At 47.5% G+C, this 18,043-nt stretch overlaps 1 protein-coding gene across 4 annotated transcripts in view; it reads right to left on the bottom strand.

Moving 5' to 3' along the window:
* The window catches only part of PTPN11 (protein tyrosine phosphatase non-receptor type 11), a 94,111-nt gene that overhangs the window by 62,506 nt on the left and 13,562 nt on the right, over window positions 1-18,043 (bottom strand). For all 4 annotated transcript variants that reach the window (XM_016924286.4, XM_063785017.1, XM_054663612.2 and 1 more), the window contains exon 2: window positions 1,083-1,205. In XM_016924286.4, the coding sequence (XP_016779775.2) occupies window positions 1,083-1,205 (123 nt within the window). The remainder of the gene's footprint in view (window positions 1-1,082; window positions 1,206-18,043) is intronic.

Below are 18,043 nucleotides of genomic sequence, written 5' to 3'. Positions count from 1 at the left end.
AGCTCAAAAAAAAAATTTTTAAGTTGCAAAATGATACATACATTATAAATCCATGTATGTGAACTTTTTAAACACACAAACCAACTTTATATTGTTCATACACAGTACAAGTGCAGTACAACTATAAAAACACGTTCAGGAAGAATATATGCCAACCTCTTGGTGGTTTCCTCTGGGGAAAGAGGGAGGGAAACGGGCCTGGGCAGGGAAGCAAAGGGGACCACAACTTCCTCAGTCATGTTTTACTTGTTGATAAAGGAAAGCGATCTGAAGAAACTCTTAACAAGTATTTTTCTTATTAAGAAGTCAACAAAGTCTGAGTGTGGTGGCTCATGCCTGTAATCCCAACACTTTGGGAGGCTGAGGCAGGAGGATCACTTGAGGCTAAGAGTTAAAGATCAGCCTTGGTAATACAGTGAGACCTCATCTCTACAAAAAATATTTTTTAAAAATGCTGAGCATGGTGGCACAAGCCTGGAGTCCCAGCTACCCGGGAGGCTGAGGCGGGAGGATCACTTAAGCCCAGGAGTTCAAGGCTGCTGTAAGCTGTGATCGTACCACTGCACTCCAGCCTGGGCAACAGAGCAAGAGCTTGTCTCAAAAAAAGAAGGCCAGGCATAGTGGCTCACGCCTGTAATCCTAACACTTTGGGAGGCCGAGGCAGGATTGCTTGAGGCCAGGAGTTCAAGGCCAACCTGGCCAACATTGAAAGATCCCACCTCTATTAAAAAAAAAAAAAATTGAAAAGAAATAAAATTTTTAAATAAATCAACAGGAAGGAAAAGAAAAATGCAGAAACCAGGTTCAAGATGTGTGGAACAAGTCTCAAGCACTGGAGGGCTTAAGAACTTCTATGACCTGCTCCAACTCACCTTCCATGAGGTCTCAGAGGGAGAAGAAGGGCCCTCCTTACTCCCCTTCTGCTAAATGTCCAGGAGGCCACTCCCCAAACCCTGAAGGCAGCCCAGGGCTCAGATAAGGCCTTCAAACTCGAAATGCAGGCAGCAAGCTATCCAAGCATGGTTTTACCACTTCCTACCTAGAAAACACTCTCAGGATCCTCTCTTTTCATTCCAACTTACCTAACGGAAAGTGTGAAGTCTCCAGGGTTACTTTTACTAGGCCTTGCCAAAAAACTGCCATCAACTCCTCTTGTCAACAGTAGGTTTTCTGCCTCCACACCAGTGATATTTGGGTGAAACCATCTTAAAAAGAAAGACAAAGTAAGTAATAAAAAAAAAGACACTGTCAGCACTACTTTCCACAACAACACAGCTAAGACGCATTATGAGCAAAGTAGAAAATTTTAGAAAATACAAATCAAGACCTTCCCTGTCCCTTCCCCCTCTTCTCCTTGGTCAATGCCTCCTCCCTGCCTTTCCCTTGGTAGAGACCTGGGATTCAGTAGGGGTGTCTGGGGATATGATCAGAGGGACTGGGGGCTAGGGTATTAAGACAGTGCACTGAGGGGGCCAGGCCCAAGAAAACAGACCACGTGCTCGCAAGACTGAGCACATGGAATAAAAATAAATAAACTAGAGGCAGGGCACGGTGGCTCACGCCTGTAATCCCAGCACTTTGGGAGGCCGAGGCAGGCAGATCAGCTGGGGTCGGGAGTTCCAGAGCAGCCTGACCAACATGGAGAAACCCATCTCTACTAAAAATACAAAATTAGCTGGGCATGGTGGTGCATGCCTGTAATCCCAGCTACTTGAGAAGCTGAGGCAGGAGAATCGTTTGAACCCAGGAGGCAGAGGTTGCGGTGAGCCAAGATCACACCACTGCACTCCAGCTTGGGCAACAAGAGCGAAACTCCATCTCAGAAAAAAAAAAAAAAAGAATAAATAAGCTTCTTAATAAATAAGTTACCATGTTGAGGATAGCAAGCCAGGTTTCTCACTGTTGGGGAGACACAAATATGAGAAGGGAGAAAGCCAGAATAAATCCCATGATGTTAGATTGTAATTGGAGGTATTAGTGCAAACTCTAATTTTTAATATATACATGTAAAGACAGATATGTAGATATAGAAATAGATATGTATGCTTCTGGATGGGAGCAGTGGCTCACGCCTATAATCCCAGCACTTTGGGAGGCCGAGGCGGGCAGATCACTTGAAGTCAGGAGTTCAAGACCATCCTGGCCAATGTGGTGAAACCCCATCTCTACTAAAAATACAAAAATTAGGTGGGCATGGTGGTGGACACCTGTAATCCCAGCTACTCAGGAGGCTGAGACAGGAGAATTGCTTGAATCCAGGAGGCAGAGGTTGCAGTGAGCCATGATCGTGCCACTGCACTCCAGCCTGGGCGACAGAGCAAGACTCCATCTCAAAAAAATAATAATAATACAGAAATACATGCTTTGGTGTATGTGTATGTGCTTTTATGAATACACACACACACATATACACACACACACACACACACACACACACACACAATTTCCTAGGTCTCTTCTGAAAGGGTTTGGAAGCAATGACACTCCAGTAGCAATCACACCTAACACCTCTATCTTGGTTTCTACATATTGGGTTTTCCATTCTCCAATGAAAGGAACTGGCCTCCTTGAAGAAATGGCTGATCCCAGGATTGGGGCAGTAAAAGTAAGAAGATGAACTTGGAACATCCTATTGTGGGCCAGTAAGAGTTCCAACGAGGAGCTATGAAAAGGACACAGGAGACAAACTGCAGGATCCTCTGCTGGCCAAAGTAGGGACAATTTGTACCTCAAAATAAACAATGATAGTAACAGATTATAACCCACTGAATAAAACAGGAAATAGTTCATTCTCTTAGTTTCCTATTTTTTTAACTAATTGTTTGTTTAAAAATTGAAACATAGAGGCCAGGTGCGGTGGCTCACACCTGTAATCCCAGAATTTTGGGAGGCTGAGGCAGGCAGATCACCTGAGGTCGGGAGTTCGGGAGCAGCCTGACCAACATGGAGAAACCCATCTCTACTAAAAATACAAAATTAGCTGGGCGTGGTGGCGCGTGCCTGTAATCCCAGCTACTTGAGAGGCTGAGGCAGGAGAATCGCTTGAACCCGGGAGGCGGAGGTTGCAGTGAGCCAAGATCGTGCCACTACACTCCAGCCTGGGTGACAGAGTGAGACCTTGTCTCAAAAAAGAAAAAAAAAAAAAACTTGGAAGTACCATATGATCCAGAAATTCCACTTCCAGGTATATACTCAAAGTAATTGAAAACACGGATTCAAATTGGTATTTTTCTATAACTCATATTCACAGCAGCATTATTTGCAAAAGCCAAAAGGTGAAAGAAAACAGTGTCTATAGATGGATGAATAGACAAACATTCTAAGTGAACTAAGCCAGTCACTAAAGGACAATGCTATAGTTTGAATGCCGCTCCCCTGAGGTTGAAACTTAATCCTCAGCCAGGCACAGTGGTTCACGCCTATAATCCCAGCACTTTAGGGGGCTGTGATGGGAAGATCACTTGAGCCCAGGAGTTCAAGACCAGCCTGGGCAATATAGTGAAACCCCATCTCTACAAAAAATGCAAAAATTAGGGCCAGGCGCAGTGGCTTACACCTGTAATCCTAGCATTTTGGGAGGCCAAGGCAGGTGGATCACTTGAGCCCAGGAGTTCAAGACCAGCTTGGGCAACATGGCGAAACCCAGTCTCTACAAAAAATATAAAAATTAGCCATGCATGGTGGTGTGTGCCTATAGTCCCAGCTACTAAGGAGGCTGAGGTGGGAGGATCGCCTGAGCCCAGGAGGTCCAGGTTGCAGTGAGCCAAGATCATACCACTGCACTCCAGGCCAGGCAACAGAATAAGACCCTGTCTCAAAAAAAAAAAAAAAAAAAAAGACCGGGCACAGTGGCTCACACCTGTAATCCCAAAAGTTTGGGAGGCCGAGGAGGGCGGATCATGAGGTCAGGAGTTCGAGACTAGTCTGACCAACATGGCAAAACCCCGTCTCTTATAAAATTCCAAAATTAGCTGGGCAAGGTGGCGCAGGCCTGCAATCCCAGTTACTCGGGAGGCTGAGGCAGGAGAATCGCTTGAACCCAGGAGACGGAGGTTGCAGTGAGCCGAGATCGCATCATTACACTCCAGCCTGGGCAACATAAGCAAAATTCCATCTCCAAAAAAAAAAAAAAAGATACAACCATGAAGAGGAGTTTGGCGGGATGCAAAGAAATATCCAAATTAAAGGCCAGTAACAAGACTTAGCAAGTAACACAATGCATTAATGCATAACCTGGACATATAATGGACCAAAACAAACAAAATAAAAGGGAAGAGTTTTTGTTGTTGTTTTGTCTTTTGCTATAAGGATATTAGTAAAACAATTTGAAAGAGATATAAGGATTTGATGGTAGTCTTGTTATAATATACATTTGGTGATATACTGTGGTTATGTAACCAAGTGTCCTTGTATTTAAGAAATACACACTGAAGTATTTTGGAGCAATGAGACGCCATGTCTGCAACTTACCCTCAAGTGGTTCCAACAAAACTTAAATATAGAGACACATATATGTACACATGTATATATACATGTGTATTTTATATGTAGATATGTATTTTATATATAAAATACATACATATACATACAATACATACATATATGTGTAGTGTATATATAATTTATATATATATATATAAAAAAAAAAGAGAGAGAGAGGAGAGAGAGTAAACATGGTACAGGTTGAGTATCCCAAATCTAAAATGCTGCAAAATCCATGGCCAGGCGCGGTGGTTCACTCCTGTAATCCCAGCACTTTGGGAGGCGGAGGCAGGTGGACCACCTGAGGTCAGGAGTTCGAGACCAGCCTGGCCAACACGGTGAAACCCTGTCTCTACTAAAAATACAAAAATTAGCCGGCCATGGTGGCAAGCGCCTATAGTCCCAACTACTCAGGGGGCTGAGGCAGGAGAATCACTTGAACCCAGAACGTGAAGTTTGCAATGAGCCAAGATCGCTCACTGCACTCCAGCCTGGGTGATGGAGCAATACTCCATCTCAAAAAATAAATTAATTAAATAAATTTAAAAAGTGCCCACATGACACTCAAAGGAAATGCTCATCATAGCATTTCAGATATTTCAGATTTGAGATTTGGGGATTAGAGATGCGTAAGTATATAATAAAAATATTCCAAAATTCGAAAAAATCTGAAATCCAAAACACTTCTGGTCCCAAGCATTTTGGATAAGGGATACTCAACCTGTATAAGGTTGACTTGTAAATCTGGATGAAAAGTTAACACGAATTATTTGTACTATTTTGCAACTCTTATTTAAATTTGAAATTATTTCAAAATAAAATGTTTCAAATGTTTGAAATTATTTCAAAATAAAATGTTTTATAACTTAAGGAAGAAGCCATTAATGCAGCATTTTAAACACAGGGTAAGAATGAGATAGATGGAGAGAAGGACTGTGTGGTAGATAGAGCTCCCTCTCCCCTCTCCCCTCTCCCCTCTCCCCTCTCCCCTCTCCCCTCCCCCCTCCCCCCTCTCCCCTCTCCCCTCTCCCCTCTTTCCACGGTCTCCCTCTGATGCCGAGCCGAAGCTGGACGGTACTGCTGCCATCTCAGCTCACTGCAACCTCCCTGCCCGATTCTCCTGCCTCAGCCTGCCGAGTGCCTGCGATTGCAGGCGTGCGCCGCCACGCCTGACTGGTTTTCGTATTTTTTTGGTGGAGACGGGGTTTCGATGTGTCGGCTGGGCTGGTCTCCAGCTCCTAACCGCGAGTGATCCGCCAGCCTCGGCCTCCCGAGGTGCCGGGATTGCAGACGGAGTCTCGTTAACTCAGTGCTCAATGGCGCCCAGGCTGGAGTGCAGTGGCGTGATCTCGGCTCGCTACAACCACCTCCCAGCCGCCTGCCTTGGCCTCCCTAAGTGCCGAGATTGCAGCCTCTGCCTGGCAGCCACCCCGTCTGGGAAGTGAGGAGCGTCTCCGCCTGACTGCCCATCGTCTGGGATGTGAGGAGCCCCTCTGCCTGGCTGCCCAGTCTGGAAAGTGAGGAGCGTCTCTGCCCGGCCGCCATCCCATCTAGGAAGTGAGGAGCGCCTCTTCCCGGCCGCCATCGCATCTGGGAAGTGAGGAGCGTCTCTGCCCGGCCGCCCATCGTCTGAGATGTGGGGAGCACCTCTGCCCTGCCGCCCCGTCCGGGATGTGAGGAGTATCTCTGCCCGGCCGCCCTGTCTGAGAAGTGAGGAGACCCTCTGCCTGGCAACTGCCCCGTCTGAGAAGTGAGGAGCCCCTCCGCCCGGCAGCCACCCTGTCTGAGAAGTGAGGAGCGTCCTCCCTCCTCGTCTGGGAGGGAGGTGGGGGGGTCAGCCCCCCACCCGGCCAGCCGCCCCGTCCGGGAGGTGAGGGGCACCTCTGCCCGGCCGCCCCTACCGGGAAGTGAGGAGCCCCTCTGCCCGGCCAGCCGCCTCGTCCGGGAGGGAGGTGGGGGGGTCAGCCCCCCGCCTGGCCAGCCGCCCCATCCGGGAGGCGAGGGGTGCCTCTGCCCGGCCGCCCCTACTGGGAAGTGAGGAGCCCCTCTGCCCGGCCAGCCGCCCCGTCCGGGAGGGAGGTGGGGGGGTCGGCCCCCCTCCCGGCCAGCCGCCCCATCCGGGAGGGAGGTGGGGGGGTCAGCCCCCCGCCCGGCCAGCCGCCCCGTCCAGGAGGGAGGTGGGGGGATCAGCCCCCTGCCCGGCCAGCCGCCCTGTCCAGGAGGTGGTGGGGGCGCCTCTGCCCGGCCGCCCCTACTGGGAAGTGAGGAGCCCCTCTGCCCGGCCAGCCGCTCTGTCTGGGAGGGAGGTGGGGGGGTCAGCCCCCGGCCTGGCCAGCCGCCCCGTCCGGGAGGGAGGTGGGGGGGTTAGCCCCCCGCCTGGCCAGCCGCCCCATCCGGGAGGTGAGGGGCGCCTCTGCCCGGCCGCCCCTTCTGGGAAGTGAGGAGCCCCTCTGCCCGGCCAGCCGCTCTGTCTGGGAGGGAGGTGGGGGGGGTCAGCCCCCGGCCCGGCCAGCCGCCCCGTCCGGGAGGGAGGTGGGGGGGTTAGCCCCCCACCTGGCCAGCCGCCCCATCCGGGAGGTGAGGGGCACCTCTGCCCGGCCGCCCCTTCTGGGAAGTGAGGAGCCCCTCTGCCCGGCCAGCCGCCCCGTCCGGGAGGGAGGTGGGGGGGTCAGCCCCCCGCCCGGCCAGCCGCCCCGTCCGGGAGGGAGGTGGGGGGGTCAGCCCCCCGCCCGGCCAGCCGCCCCGTCCGGGAGGGAGGTGGGGGGTCAGCCCCCCGCCCGGCCAGCCGCCCCGTCCGGGAGGGAGGTGGGGGGGGGTCAGCCCCCCGCCCGGCCAGCTGCCCCGTCCGGGAGGGAGGTGGGGGGTCAGCCCCCCGCCCGGCCAGCCGCCCCGTCCGGGAGGGAGGTGGGGGGGTCAGCCCCCCGCCCAGCCAGCCGCCCCGTCCGGGAGGGAGGTGGGGGGATCAGCCCCCCGCCCGGCCAGCCGCCCTGTCCGGGAGGTGAGGGGCGCCTCTGCCCGGCCACCCCTACCGGGAAGTGAGGAGCCCCTCTGCCCGGCCAGCCGCCCCCTCCGGGAGGGAGGTGGGGGGGTCAGCCCCCCGCCGGGCCAGCCGCCCCGTCGGGGAAGTGAGGGGCGCCTCTGCCCAGCCGCCCCTACTGGGAAGTGAGGAGCCCCTCTGCCCGGCCAGCCGCCCTGTCCGGGAGGGAGGTGGGGGGTCAGCCCCCCGCCCGGCCAGCCGCCCCGTCCGGGAGGGAGGTGGGGGGGGGTCAGCCCCCCGCCCGGCCAGCCGCCCCGTCCGGGAGGTGAGGGGCGCTTCTGCCCGGCCGCCCCTACTGGGAAGTGAGGAGCTCCTCTGCCCGGCCACCACCCCATCTGGGAGGTGTACTCAACAGCTCATTGAGAACGGGCCATGAAGACAATGGCGGTTTTGTGGAATAGAAAGGGGGGAAAGGTGGGGAAAAGATTGAGAAATCGGATGGTTGCTGTGTCTGTGTAGAAAGAGGTAGACATGGGAGACTTTTCATTTTGTTCTGTACTAAGAAAAATTCTTCTGCCTTGGGATCCTGTTGATCTGTGACCTTACCCCCAACCCTGTGCTCTCTGAAACATGTGCTGTATCCACTCAGGGTTGAATGGATTAAGGGCGGTGCAAGATGTGCTTTGTTAAACAGATGCTTGAAGGCAGCATGTTCGTTAAGAGTCATCACCACTCCTTAATCTCAAGTACCCAGGGACACAAACACTGCGGAAGGCCGCAGGGTCCTCTGCCTAGGAAAACCAGAGAACTTTGTTCACTTGTTTATCTGCTGACCTTCCCTCCACTATTGTCCTGTGACCCTGCCAAATCCCCCTCTGCGAGAAACACCCAAGAATGATCAATAAAAAAGAAAAAAGAAAAAAAAAAAAAAAAACCCACAAATGATGAAATCCATCATGAATGGCATCTGCTTCAGAGGAGTCCTCTCTAGTTACCAGCAAAAAGATATTCTTGGCCAGGCGCGGTGGCTCACGCCTGTAATCCCAGCACTTTGGGAGGCCGAGGCGGGCGGATCACAAGGTCAGGAGATTGAGACCATCCTGGCTAACACGGTGAAACCCCGTCTCTACTAAAAATGCAAAAAAATTAGCCAGGCATGGTGGCATGTGCCTGTAATTCCAGTTTACTCGGGAGGCTGAGGCAGGAGAATGGCGTGAACCCGGTAGGCGGAGCTTGCAGTGAGCCCAGATCGCGCCACTGCACTCCAGCCTGGGCGACAGAGTGAGACTCCCTCTCAAAAAAAAAAAAAAAAAAGATATTCTTCATGGATTTCAAAAGTCATTGAGATTCATGGTAACAGTAACTTCTAAAGTCAAATTATCCTGGACCTTTCTAAGCTAATAGAATGCTCTGAAATGCTCCCAGGAATATAAGTCAATATTAAATGTAGAGTTCTAGTACTGACAATCAAGTGAACTTTTAAGAGACTTCTCCACAAATATTGACCCAATTCAAGTATCTTACAACAGTGAAGGAGACCAGGCACAGTGGCTCACACCTGTAATCCCAGCACTTTGGGAGGCCAAGGTGGGAGGATCACCTGAGGTCAGGAGTTCAAGACCAGCCTGGGCAAAATGGCAAAACCCTGTCTCTACAAAAAAATACGAACATTAGCCAGGTGTGGTGGCATATGCCTGTAGTCCCAGCTACTCAGGAGGCTAAGGTGGGAGGATTGCTTGAGTCTGGGAGGCAGAGAATGCAGTGAGCAGAGATCACACCACTGCACTCCAGCCTAGGCAATCGAGCAAGACCTTTTCTCAGATTTAAAAAAAAAAGGCTGGGCAAGGTGGCTCATGCTTGTAATCCCAGCACTTTGGGAGACCGAGGCAGGTGGATCACCTGAGGTCGGGAGCTTAAGACCAGCCTGACCAACATGGAGAAACCCTGTCCCTACTAAAAATACAAAATCAGCCAGGCGTGGTGGCGCATGCCTGTAATCCCAGTTACTCGGGAGGCTGAGGCAGAAGAATCGCTTGAACCCGGGAAGCGGAGGTTGTGGTGAGCCAAGATCGCCACCACGACACTCTAGCCTGGGCAACAACGCAAAACTCCATCTCAAAAAAAAGAAAAGAAAAGAAAAGAAAAATCGTAAAGCTCAGATCAAAATAATGAAATATTCATTTGCTTTTTACTCTCTGAGAGCTTGTCAGAAGATTGAGTCTGGGCCCGGTGACTCATGCCTATAATCCCAGCACTTTGGGAAGAGCTGAGGCAGGCGGATTACCTGAGGTCAGGAGTTTGAGGCCAGCCTGGGCAACATGGCAAAACCTCATCTGTACTAAAAATACAAAAATTAGCCAGGCATGGTGGCACGCATCTGTAATCCCAGATACTCGGGAGGCTGAGGCAGGAGAATCACTTGAACCCGGGAGGCGGAGGTTGCAATGAGCTGAGATCATGCCACTGCGCTCCAGCCTAGGCAACAAAGCGAGACTCTGTCTTAAAAAAAAAAAAAAAAAAAGGCCAGGCACAGTGGCTCACGCCTGTAATCCCAGCACTTTGGGAGGCCGAGGCAGGCGGATCACGAGGTCAGGAGATTGAGACCATCCTGGGAAACCCCGTCTCTACTAAAAATACAAAAAAATTAGCTGGGTGTTGTGGCAGGCGCCTGTAATCCCAGCTACTCGGGAGGCTGAGGCAGGAAAATGGCATGAACCCAGGAGGTGGAGCTTGCAGTGAGCCGAGATCATGCCACTGCACTCCAGCCCGGGCGACAGAGCAAGACTCCGTCTCAAAAAAAAAGGAAAATTGAGACAGAATAGAATTTCACCCGGGAAAACGTCAACCTCAATTTATGTGATACCTATTATTCTAGCATCCAATACTTTTGCATTCAGAATGGTTAAACTATTCCGTTAAGAAAAAAAATCCTTGCTTGCAGCTTCTTTCATCTGTGGTTCCAGATGAAAGATGCCCAGAATTCTAAGGAATCAAAAAGTAATGACAACTGGCTTCTAGCTATTTATAGTTTTTCAAAAAGGTATAATGAAACTCTTACATTAGGCCTCAATTTGTCTACCTACATAAGCTAATTAAAATGTCAACTCTCTTTTGCTTTTGGCTGCAAAACAATTATGTTAATTGGGTGTGGCAACTGGAAACTGAGTGGCATATGTGCCTTCTACCAAGAGGAAAAAAATGGAAAAACTAATTATTATATAACACAGGTGTGGAGACCAAATCTTTCAGAATATTGGGTTTATGGTTTGGGTTTTTTTTTGTTTTTTGTTTTTTTTAAAAAAAGGACAATCCAGCCATGCATGGTGGCTCACACCTGTACTCCCAGCACTTTGGAAGGCCAAGGCAGGTAGATCACCTGAGGTCAGGAGTTCGAGACCAGCCTGGCCAACATAGTGAAACCCCATCTCTACTAAAAATACAAAAAATTAGCCAAGTATGGTGGTGCGCGCCTATAGTCCCAGCTACTCCGGAGGCTGAGGCAGGAGAATCACCTGAACCCAGGAGACGAAGGTTACAGAGAGCCGAGATCACAGCACTGCACTCCAGCCTGAACAAAAGAGCGAGACTCCGTCTCAAATAATAATAATAATAATAATAATACAAAAATTAGCTGGGCATGGTGGCTGGCACCTGTAATCCCAGCTACTTGGGAGGCTGAGGCATGAGAATCACTTGAACCCCAGAGGCAGAGGTTACAGTGAGCTGAAATCACACCACTCCACTCCAGCCTCGGCAAAAGAGGGAGACTCTGTCTCAAAAATATAATAAAATAAGAATAAATTTTTAAAAAAGTTTTAAAAAAAGGGCAATCCCCTCCCCAAATGACAGGCTGAGAATCACTAACACATGGTGGCAAAGTCTTAGGGGTAGCCACATAGACTCTGGTGCCAGATTGTCTTGGTCTGAAGCCCAGCTCTCTGTGACCCTGGGCTACATATTTAACCTCTCTGTTAAGTCCTATAAAATGGAAGGTGTAACAGTACCCATGTCATAGTGTTGTTGAGAGGATAAAATGAGTTAATATTTATCAAGTATCTAGAAGAGTGCCTGGACTTTCAGGTAGCCAAGGACAACGATGATTGCCTAAATCCATCTCTCCCCATACATCCTTCAAAAACAACATAGAATTAAAAACAAAACAAGCCAGGCACAATGGTTCATGCCTGTAAATCCCAGTGTTTTGGCAGGCTGGGGTGGGAGGATTGCTTAAGGCCAGGTGTTCAAGACCAGCCTGGGCAACATAGCAAGATCCCATCTCTACAAAAAAATTAAAAATTAGCCAGGGACCAGGCACAGTGGCTCAAGCCTGTAATCCCAGCACTTTGGGAGGCCAAGGTGGGTGGATCACTTGAGGTCAAGAGTTCGAGACCAGCCTAGCCAACATGGTGAAACCCTGTTTCTACTAAAAAATACAAAAATTAGCCGGGTATGGTGGCATGCACCTGCAGTCTCAGCTACTCGGGAGGCTGAGGTGAGAGAATTGCTTGAACCTGGGAGGCAGAGGTTGCAGTGAGCCAAGATTGCACCACTACACTCCAATCTGGGGGACAGAGCAAGACTTCGTCTCAAAAAAAAAAAAAAATTAGGTATGGTGGTGTGCTCCTGTAGTCTCAGCTACTCAGGAGGCTGAGGTGGGAGGTTCATCTAAGCCCAGCAGCTTGAGGATGCAGTAAGCTATGATCAAGACGCCACTGCACTCCAGCCAGGGCAAGAGTGGGACCCTGTCTCTAAGAAACACACACAAGAAAACAATAAACAAATAAAATGACATGAAAACCACACCCTCAACTTAAAGAGAATGCCCAAACTTCCAGATTACCTGTAAGCAAAAAAAAGAAAATATTCCAAACGTCAGTGAGTGACTGCTCAACCTCCTACTCCAAGCCTTTGTGCAAAAGAAGAGCATTCTGAGAAAAACAGCATGGTGTAGAGAACAGGGTAGCTAGTGGCAGGCCTAAAATTGCTCTAAAACCACCCCCAGAAACAGAAAGTCCACCCGAAGTGTGAAAATACTTCAGGTACATCAGAGTCCTGTTTATGGAAAGGGGCATGATTCCAGGGGGAAAGACTAAAAAGCTGTGGAAATAAGTCAGAAAACCTAGAACAAACGTGTAATTTTTCAGGGAAATGCAGTCTACAAAAATTAACCCATTAGAGTAAGAAAACTTAGGCAGACCAACTTGTATTAAAAAAAATAGAGGGAGCCTCTCTGAACCTATTCTGGTTCAGAGGCTACCTGATTAAAAATAAGAAAAAATAGGGAAAACAATTAAGGAACTACCGCACAGAAAATCACCAGGCCCAGATGGATTCCCAATGGACTTCTACCAAACCTTCAAAGACCAAATAGTCTCAATTCTTAAAATCATTCCTGAGTACTAAAAAGAAAGGAAAACTTCCAACTTCCTTTTACAAACTAAATATAACACTGATACCTATACCAATAAAGATGGCACAAGAAAAACAACAGAGACCAATGGTACTCATGAATATTGATGCAGAACTTCTAAACAAAATATAAAAGAATCCAATACCACATTTAGAAAATAATGCACCGTAACAAAGTGGTTAGAACCATACATCATATCACATATCAGAATAAATTTTAGGCCAGGCACGGTGGCTCACGCCTGTAATCCCAGCACTTTGGGAGGCCAAGGCGGGTGGATCACTTAAGGTCAGGAGTTCGAGACCAGCCTGGCCAACAGCAAAACCCCATCTGTACTAAAAAAAAAATACAAAAATTAGCCAGGCGTGGTGGCAGGTGCCTGTAATCCCAGCTACTCGGGAGGCCGAGGCAGCAGAATCGCTTGAACCCGGGAGGCGGGAGGCAGAGGCTGCAGTGAGCCAAGATCATTCCACTGCACTCCAGCCTGAGTGACACAGTGAGACCCTGTCTCAAAAAAATAAAATAAAATAAATAATAAACGTAAAAGATGAAACAATGCAATACTAGAGGAAAACATGGGTGAATGTCTTGTTAACCTTAGAATAAGGAAAGGCTTTCTATGACTCAAAATCCAGGGGCAATAAAAAAAAGATTGATAAATCTGGGATAATTTTAACATCACCTTTCATCAACAATTCAATTGCTTTTTAAGAAAAATTCATTAAATGGTAAAATTTATTACCATTTTTACCATTTATTACCATTTATTACCATAAATTTAATTATTCATTAAATGGTAAAAAACCTCAAGGACTGAAGTCAGTTCTAACTTGCAATTTGAGGGTCTTTAAATCAATCATTCTTTGGAAACCAAGAAACTTAAATTCAACTCCATTCAGAGGCGGACAACTTACAACCCACAGTCCCTCCCACTGAGTTCAGTGCTATTCTCAGCCAAAAAAAAAAAAAGCCTTCATTTCTATTATAAAAGCAATGAAATGCCAAGGCTCAGAAAAACAGACATACTATTAAATCTGGATGCATATTTTGTTCTTCTAGCACTTACTCATGTTTTTCAACCCAAAAGACTAACACCCATGTAAGGGGAGAAGTATCAGGAAAATGCTTCTGAAAAACATATTTTAAAAATCTGATTTGAAGCATCTCTTGGTTATTGAAGCAACCTACAGAGCCAAACCACTGTCTCAAATCCCAGAATGCCACATCTCCTGGGCAAGCTAATTAATCTCTCTGCTTCGGTTTTTACATCTGTAAAATGTGGATAATAATAGTGTTTACCTCATAGGAAATGAGAATTAATGAATTAATGCACATAAAAGAACTATAAAGCATATAAAGCATTTAAAACTATTAAAGCTTGTTTGCTTGTTGTTACCTTCATGAATACATAAAACAATTATTGACTATAATATCTCTACCATAGATTATGTTTCATTAATATGCAATTACTCTAGTATTAACTAACTTATTATTTAATAATCTTTATCTTGAATGCTACTTAGCCCAATATTATTGGTACCACCTGAATCTCTTTTGCCCATGTTTGTTTTATTTATTCTTTGACATTCTGTGCCAATTTGTCTTTTTAAAGCAGAACACAACTGAATTTTTTTTTCTTTTTTCAAAATATTTTTATAAAATAGAGATGGGGTCCTACTATGTTGTTCAGGCTGGTCTCAAACTCCTGGACTCAAGTGATCCTCCCACCTCAGCCTCCCAAAGTGCTGGGATTACAGGTGTGAGCCACCATGCCCGGCCTGGATTTTTTCTTTTAATTCCATCTGGCTCAGCCATTAATTGAAGGACTTAATCCATTATCACTGACAGCTCATGTTTGGTATCATATCTGCTGATTGTTTCCTACTTTCAATTTTTTTTCTGTCTTTTGCCACTTAGTGACTTCAGTGACTGTCTACTTCAGGCAGACACCTATTTCTTACTCAAATAGAATTCTAATCATTTTTAAATTATACTGGTAGCCATATTGTAGTATTTAAAAAAAAAAAAAAAAAAAAAAACCTTAATCCTACAGTCCCAGGTTATTGAAGGGAAAATAACTTTTGCCTCTCTTAGATGGAAAGTGAAGAATTTCTGGCTGTTGTTTTACTAGTCTCCATTAAATGAAATACAGCAGGCTCAGCGGTTGCTTCATTTTAAACACCAGTTAGACCCCCACAATCTACCTGCTTATCTGTTCCCTGACTGTCACCACTGTCATCTCTTCTTTTTTTAAAATAGATTCTAAAAGAATTTCTCACACTTGTCCTTGACCTCACCCCTGTGATGGCAGCCTCAAACATAGTATTATTAACTGCTTTTATGAAGATCTTTGTACAGGGCGGGGCAAGGTGGCTCACACCTGTAATTGCAGCACTTTGGGAGGCTGAGGTGGGAGGATTGCTTGAGGCCAGGAGTTCAAGATCAGCCTGGGCAACGTAGGGAAACCCCATCTCTACAAAAAATTTAAAAATTGGTGGGGCATTGATGGCACACACCTGTAGTCCCAGTTACTTGGGAAGCTAAGACGGAAAGATTGCCCGAGCCTGGGACGTCAGGGTTGCAGTGAGCTGCGATTGTGCCACTGAGCTCCAGCCTGGGCAACAGCACTTTCGGAGGCCAAGGCGGGCAGAGCACTTGAGGCCAGGAGTTCCAGACCAGCCTGGGCAACATGATGAAACCCCATCTCTACTAAAAATACAAAAATTAACTGGGCATGGTGGTGCGTGCCTGTAGTCTCAGCTACTTGGGAGGCTGAAGCACAAGAATCGCTTGAACCTGGGAGGTGAAGGTTGCAGTGGGTCAAGATCGCACCACTGCACCCCAGCCTGGGCAACAGAGTAAGACTCTGTCTCAAAAAAAACAAACAAACCCACAACCTTGTATATATACATATATACACTGACACGTATGTTCATGTGCATATACACACTACTCCCTCTGAGCCTGTGTGAAACACACTCGACACACACACAAATGGGATTCTCTTGTTTTACACCCTGATTTTTTCACATACTACAACTTGAAGATCTTTCTCTCTTTTTTTTTTTTTTTTGAGATGGAGTCTTGCTCTGTCGCCAGGCTGGAATGCAGTGGCGTGATCTCGGCTCACTGCAACCTCCGCCTCCTGGGTTCAAGTGATTCTCCTGCCTCAGCCTCCCGAGTAGCTGAGACTACAGGTGCACGCCACCATGCCCAGCTAATTTTTGTATTTTTAGTAGAGACCGGGTTTCACCATGTTGGCCAGGATGGTCTTGATCTCTTGATCTTGTGATCTGCCCGCCTCAGCCTCCTGAAGTGTTGGGATTACAGGTGTGAGCCACTGCGCCCAGCCAAAGATCTTTATCAGTACTTTGCTGGGTTTTTTGGTTGTTGTTTTTAGAGACAGGGTCTCACTCTGTTGCGCAGGTTGGAGTGCAGAGGTGTGATCATGGCTCACTGCAGCCTCAACCTCCCAGGCTCAAGCAATCCTCTCACATCAGCCTCCTGAGTAGCTGGGACTACAGGAATGCACCACTATGCCCAATTAATTTTTTTTATTTTTTGTAGAAATGGAGTCTTGCTATCTTGCTCTGCCTGGTCTCAAACTCCTGGCCTCAGCCTCCCAAAGTGCAGGGATTACAAGTGTGAGCCACCACACCTGGCCCACATCTAGGACTTCTTGACATTTTACAAGAGGTTTTGTTTTTGTTTTTGTTTTTTTGAGATAGGGTCTCACTCTATCTCCCAGCCTGGAGTGCAGTGGCACAATCATGGCTCACTACAGCCTCAACCTGCCAGGCACAAGCGATCCCTCCAATCTCAGCCTCCTCAGTAGCTGGGACCATGAAGGTGTCCAATACCAAACCTGGCTAATTGTTTTATTTTTCCTTTGTAGAGATAGGGTCTTGCTATGTTGCCCAGGCTGGCCCCAAGCTCCTGGCTTCAAGCAATCCTCCTTCTTTGGCCACCCAAAGTGTTGAGATTATAGGCATGAGCCACTGCGCCCAGCCAGTACCCTTTTATTCAATGGCTACATAATACCCCATTGTATGAATGTGCCATCCATAATCTAACCCTTCTTATAGGACATTTATGTTATCCTCTGGTTTTTTGTTATTACAAGTAATGCAGCAGAACATATCCTTTACAATCATTTTTACATACTTTTACAAATAAATCTGTAAAATTAAAGTTTTAGAAATAAAATGGCTTTGTCAAGATACGGTCATGCATTGCTTAACAACAGGAATATGTTCTGAGAAATGCATCATTAGGCGATTTCGTCACTGGTAACATCATGGAGCGTACTTACACAAACCTAGATGGCAGAGCCTACTACGCACCTGGGCTATATGGTATAACCTATTGCTCCTAGGCTACACACCTGTACAGCATGCTACTGTACTGAATACTGTAAGTAACTGTAACACAATGGTATTTGTGTATCTAAACACATCCATACATAGAAAAGGTACAGTTTAAATACAATATAAAAGATTAAAAATGGTGGCCAGGTGCCTGTAAATGGTGGCTCATGCCTGTAATCCCAGCACTTTGGGAGGCTGAGGCAGGCGGATCACTTGAGGTCAGGAGTTCAAGACCAGCCTGGCCAACATGGTGAAACCCCATCTCTACTAAATATATAAAAATTAGCCAGATATGGTGTCCTGCGCCTGCAGTCCCAGCTACTCAGGAAGCTGAGGCAGGAGAATCGCTTGAACCCAGGAGGTGGAGGTTTCAGTAAGCCCAGATCATGCCACTACACGTCAGCCTGGGTGACACAGCAAGACTCCATCTCAAAAAAAAAAAAAAAGTTAAAAATGGTATGTCTATACAGGACAGCTCCACCATAATCTTTTTTTTTTGAGATGGGGTCTTGCTATGTTGTCCCCACTGGTCTCAAACTCCTGAGTTCAAATGATTCTCCTGCCTTGGCCTACCAAAGTACTGGGATTACAGGTGTGAGCCACTGCGGCTGGGCCCATAATATTCTTTTTTTTTTTTTGAGATGGAGTTTTGCCTTGTCATCTAGATGGGAGTGCAGTGGCCCAATCTCACCTCACTGCAACCTCCACCTCCTGGGTTCAAGCGATTCTCCTGCCTCTGCCTCCTGAGTAGCTGGGATTACAGGCACCCGCCACCATGCCTGGCTAATTGTTTGTATGTTTTTAGCA

This window comes from Pan troglodytes, chromosome 10 (assembly GCF_028858775.2).
Source record: "Pan troglodytes isolate AG18354 chromosome 10, NHGRI_mPanTro3-v2.0_pri, whole genome shotgun sequence".
NCBI classification, from domain to species: Eukaryota; Metazoa; Chordata; class Mammalia; order Primates; family Hominidae; genus Pan; species Pan troglodytes.
This window is presented reverse-complemented; position numbering and strand designations above follow the sequence as displayed.